The 5,046-nt window shown below is 49.8% G+C and overlaps 1 protein-coding gene across 2 annotated transcripts; it reads right to left on the reverse strand.

Annotated features, from left to right (window-relative positions):
- Positions 1-23: 23 nt before the first annotated feature.
- Positions 24-4,521, reverse strand: LOC119285000. Of its 2 annotated transcripts, none has more exons than XM_037564190.1 (12): positions 4,188-4,521; positions 3,960-4,081; positions 3,742-3,863; positions 3,216-3,299; positions 2,635-2,751; positions 2,060-2,503; positions 1,569-1,966; positions 1,362-1,461; positions 1,228-1,284; positions 1,046-1,132; positions 807-935; positions 24-723 (listed from the first exon to the last, which is right to left on the reverse strand). In XM_037564190.1, exons 3-12 carry the CDS (start codon positions 3,799-3,801, stop codon positions 340-342), a joined length of 1,860 nt encoding a protein of 619 aa, XP_037420087.1. In that variant the 5' UTR covers positions 3,802-3,863; positions 3,960-4,081; positions 4,188-4,521; the 3' UTR covers positions 24-339. The 2 variants fall into 2 exon arrangements, with proteins under 2 accessions (XP_037420087.1, XP_037420088.1); XM_037564191.1 differs by having other exon boundaries at positions 3,960-4,092.
- Between the last annotated feature and the right edge of the window lie 525 nt (positions 4,522-5,046).

Here is a 5,046-nt window from a genome sequence, read left to right on the forward strand (position 1 = left end):
TGCAGCGCACAAAAGTTGAGGGAGGAGTCATGCAGAGAGGCTCCCCCTGCTGGAAATCGAGTTTTCTCCATGTACAGGACCGAACATGTTGTACATTGCCGTGCGAGCGCGAGCGCGTGTCGACGAATGACATCGCAACAGACATACGCGTCGACACGCACGCATGCAGTCCTCGCGCCTTGGCCGTATGCCCCGTATGGCCGTATCCAACCATTCTCCCTGTACATCCAACAGGATCGCGCCCAGAAGTGACCGCAGATCTGAATCTCCCTCCCGGTGCATCTCTTGGACTCTTGCACGGAGCAAGCAGCCAAGCACCACGCCGTACCACCATCATCATCATGGCTCATGGGATCGTGCAACCAAAGGCGTCACCGCCTGCGGCACGCCGGCCGGGGACCCGACCGCCACCAGCTCCCGCGCCAGCGCGTACCTGAAGGCCATGTTGTGGGGCCTCCACTCCACGCCGCCGCCGCCGCCGCCGCGCGGCCTCCCCTGCTGCCGCACCGCCGCCCGGAGGCCCTCCGGGAGGCACGGCTCCACCACGCGCAGCAGCTCCTGCGCGGCCAGCCCGGCGTCCCGAGCGTACGACTCGAGCACCTTGGGCAGGATCACCCTGCTCCTGCCGCGCCCCGACCCGCGCACGCCCACGTTGCCCCGGATGAACTCCTCCTTGGCCGCCTCCAGCTGCTGGAACACCCGCTTCGGGCTGTACAGCCGCACCTGACCACGATCAACACGAGACGACGCGATCCGTCAGCTCCATGCGCTGTTGCAGACAAGAAATCATGCGCGCACGTACGTACCACTGGATCCGAGTGGCTCCCGGAGGACAGCGCGAAGTGCACCAGAGGCTCCGGCCGGTCGACGGCGAACCCCTGCAGCTCGTCCTTGTCCCTGGGCTTCCATCTCGGGTACAGGAGCAGCCTGAACCACTGCAGAATTTCAAAAGGGAAGCAGAGCTAATCAGAACCATTATTTGCAATGCCAACTAGCAAAAGAAAATGAAGTTTGGGAATTGAGAAGAGGAGGTAGAATTCTGGACCTGTCCGGAAGAGTGTACTCGGCAGCACAAGATCTGGTACTCGATCAACTCTGCGTTCACCCGCTGGCCATTGATGATGTAGGATACCTGTGGTGCAAAAATGTTTGCCAGGTTAAAATTTTGAGATGGCATGAGCAGGTGCTGTTATATCTAAGGAGGTTCCTGTTAGATGTGGGTATGACCTTGGTAAGCAGCATTCTCTTGCTGTTGCTCTGCGGGATCCCGTATTCAACATGAGCCTGAAAAAATAACCATGTTAGGACTAAGAATATGGTCAGATATATGAGTACAGGCTAAGGAACTATAGTTGCATTACATGCATCATCATGGCATTGTGCACATTGATCCAGAAAGCGAGCTTTTCTTCATTCTTCATTCCACCGAGATCAACCGTTTCTAGCAGCTGAACAAGTGATCTGCAGAGTGACAACACGACAGTCAGTCAAATACAAACAGATGTATGGATAATTTGCTCAATATATGGACTGAAACACATCGATATGGCATGAAAAAAAATACTCACTTGTATTTACACAACATGTCTTTCACATCGGCAGACCTCTGAGCCCCCTTGCAGAGAGCAGACACCTCAATTACAGAATCACATTGCTGGCCCAAATCACCTGAACTGAATGAGCTGTCCTGCCATGCCTCGATGAAGCTCTCTTTCCTGCATCTGGGGCTCCATATATCCCCAGTAAATTTGGAAGAGATCCCACTCGCCGATGAAAAGGACGAGCATGGTGAGGGGAAGAAGGAGTGTTGCACGGCGCTAACATCTCTGAGCCTGATGTATATGCCAGCAATGCATTTGATCATGTCCTCGGATATCTTGTTAGGTGTTTGAGGGACATGATCTGCAATCCTGGTACCCAGGATATCTGCTAAGCTCACAACACTGGTATCCATGCACTTGCCCTCCTGCATCATAAAAGCGATGTTTAGTATCAACATTGCTACAAGATCATATAAGCTGGTTACACATGACGAGAGTTTTCAGGCATTGTTATGTACCTCAACGAACGTTAGAGGCGAGGTATGACATGGTTTAAGAGCTCTAGCGAGATTGTTCGCTGAAGGAGATACTCTAGCCGAGCAGATGGAACGCGGCAGGAGCGAGGAATGGCTGCGCCCGATAATGGTCTTGCTGTCATTGTGCCGTGAAATGCCGGGTTCAGTATTAAGCGCTGCCGTTGTCGACCTGCGTGCCTGAACCATGCGGCTGGACTGCACCAACTGTTGCTTCTTTGGGGTTGAGAAATCGTGCGCCGAAGTTTCAGAGAGTGTGCCGGAAAACGACCTTGTCGATTGCCTGTTTCTTCTCTCCATGTCACAAGCAGAAACCGTGCTGCACAATTGTTGGTCAAAGGCCTGCCGGTAGAGCGTCAGGAGATGCTGCTCCAAGCATATGACTTCTAGCTCCAGTACCGCAATCTCCTTTATGAGCTTCTCGGCTGGCTGGCATGACATGAAAGATAGTTTTTTCGAATCAAGAATTCAAACATACTGCCCTCCAAAAAGAGGTGCATACAACATTAACTCTGAACTTTCTGATTCTTCCGGCATCACTATATCAGGAAAAAAAATACCTTTGGAATGTAGCAGTCTCTCGATAAATTGATAGCACAGGGCTTGTGACCTAATGCTTTCTCTAGAGCGCGCCGCATGGCAAATTGATCATTTAGTCGCTTCTCAAGGTGCTGGACCTGCAGGAGTAGCATCATCATGAGTTTCTGAACCGAATTGAAGTACAACCATATATGTCAACAAACATACAGTCCAACTGATTCTCTGGTCCTATACTGTACTGGGATAACGAGCTTGTGTGCACCTTAAATTTCTCAAATTTGGAATTCATTTTTTACTCGCCGCAACTGAGTAATTTTTTTCATGTAATATTGTCTACCAAGTATGGACACAAGTGATGAACAAGAACTGAATCTCAAAATTTGTATAATTGACATTTTCCTACAGAAATTCGTATAATTGGCCAAATTAGCCCATGGATATGGCATTTAAGAGAAGAGGGACAAGTCAGAATCACGAGCAACTAAGAAACAATCAAGCAAGTCGAAAGCAATTAATAAGAGAGGTCCGGCATGGGCCATATGCCATGGAAATGCAGTAGTAGTGAGCCAAAATGGGATTTTTGTTGATTTCAATCATTTACCTCTTGTACCAAAGAGCATGGAATCTCAGTGCTGTGTGACTGCCTTTTACTGGTGCTCTTATGGTCCTTCGGTTCCCCATCATTCTTGCAAAAAAGGAAAGAAAAAAACACACAGAAAATGGTGAGGCAGGGAGAAGTATGAGATATTTGCAGTAAAAAACACATGTACCCCGAGCTCAAGGTATCTACTCCCTCCGTTCTGAATTACTTGTCTTGGATTTGTCTAGATACAGAGGTATCTAGCACTAAAATGAGTCTAGATACATCCGTATCTAGACAAATCCAAGACAAGTAATTCGGAACGGAGGGAGTAGCAAATACAGTACCAAGACGGTCCTGATCCTTGACAGAACAAAGTGGCTCAGAGATGGAGAAATTGTACAGGAAGGAAAAATGATAGATAGAGAAAAATATCCCAGGATTAGCTGCTGCCACAATTTGACAGGGAAACTGACTCTGCGTATGCACATTAATAAGAGGAAAAACAATGGCGCAAGAATTAAGGGCGCATTTCATCTCTGGATACCTGTTGATGCTGAGCATAGCACCTCGGAGAGGGCGAATCCACGCTCTCCATTCTGAGCATTATTAATTCTCCTAGAACAAAACCAGCGCTGATGCGAGTTCGGCAACGGGTGCTTCTTCTACCTAAGAAATGCAGAATCATATCATCCAGAATCCAACACAGGGTGCTGTAAAGAAACCGCAAGCATGTTTCAGACGCATAAGCCACATGGTGCGAACCTCTTGGAGCAGCTGCGACTCATTGCTGAGCCACTCCACTGCAGCAGGCCGGCGCAGCCGAGCTCAAGAACGGCTCCTCTCCTCCGGCCTGATCTCGCAGGCGAACCCAGCCAAGCTAAAACCTGAAAGAAATCTGCAGCCACATCACACACAGGCCAGAAACCCACAGGAAAGAGAGGGGGGTAATGAGGGACGCTCTCCTATAATGGAGAGGAAGAGGAATCTCACCTGACGCAAAAATCGTCCACAAGGAGGCGGGGTTTCTCGGAGTTGTTGCCGAGGAGCTGATCACCTAACCGACGGAACCACCGGGCCGGGCTGCCTTGTGAATGTCCCCCTTCCCTTGTCCCGGAGCTGCTTCTGCTTCTCTCGGTGGCCGCGTGCGTGCGTGGAGCGTGAGGGCGACGGATGAACTTGAGGGAGGTGCGGTGAGGGCAAGTGCTACCGGAGGGAGAGGGTACTGCTGCCTATGGGAAATCGTACGCCTATTCCGATCGACGATCGGTCGGTCCTCTGCCCTGTCCGGCTGTTCCGATGCTTTGTTTATGGTGGCGACGTATGTTTATGCCTGGCCAAAAACTTACCAACCTCGCTCCTTTTCTATGCAAAGTTTTTATTATTATTATTATTATTACTGGACTGGACTAGAGGTGAGGCGAGGTGAGGGCTCCGGGCGGGCGACTCTCTTCTATCCAGATCTGGAAACTCTTTTCTTCTTTATTTATCCCCACATGCTATGTTGCTCCGAGTGCAAGGCTGCTTGCCTTTTTACTCTCTTGTTACGTCAGGTGTTCAGATCAAATGCTGATGGGTTAACTGAGTCCTTCCTACCACCTTAATCGGACGCACCTTCCATGCCTTAAAGTCACCTGTCTTTGAGTCATTGACATGTGGACCAATCACCTGTTGAACCCATATGCCTTTGGGTCATTGACATGTGGACCAACCACCTGTTGAACCCATATGTCATAGACACAAAGATAAGTGTCTTAAGGCACCGAAGCATCGTCCACCTTAATCATGTGCCACCTAGCTTGGGTTATCTAATAGTAACTCAAGGAGTTTTGCTCTCGGTGAAAAGGAGGAT

Source organism: Triticum dicoccoides, chromosome 4A (assembly GCF_002162155.2).
Source record: "Triticum dicoccoides isolate Atlit2015 ecotype Zavitan chromosome 4A, WEW_v2.0, whole genome shotgun sequence".
Classification (NCBI taxonomy): domain Eukaryota; kingdom Viridiplantae; phylum Streptophyta; class Magnoliopsida; order Poales; family Poaceae; genus Triticum; species Triticum dicoccoides.

What these genes read in the sequence shown, in the direction of transcription:
- LOC119285000 (XM_037564190.1), bottom strand. Translation starts at nt 3,801, where the DNA reads ATGCTCAGAATGGAGAGCGTGGATTCGCCCTCTCCGAGGTGCTATGCT. An exon ending in GCTATGCTCAGCATCAACAG is followed by an intron (nt 3,300 to 3,741) that starts GTATCCAGAGAT and finishes CTTTTTTGCAAG; the next exon opens with AATGATGGGGAACCGAAGGA. An exon ending in AGAGAATGCTGCTTACCAAG is followed by an intron (nt 1,133 to 1,227) that starts GTCATACCCACA and finishes TTTGCACCACAG; the next exon opens with GTATCCTACATCATCAATGG.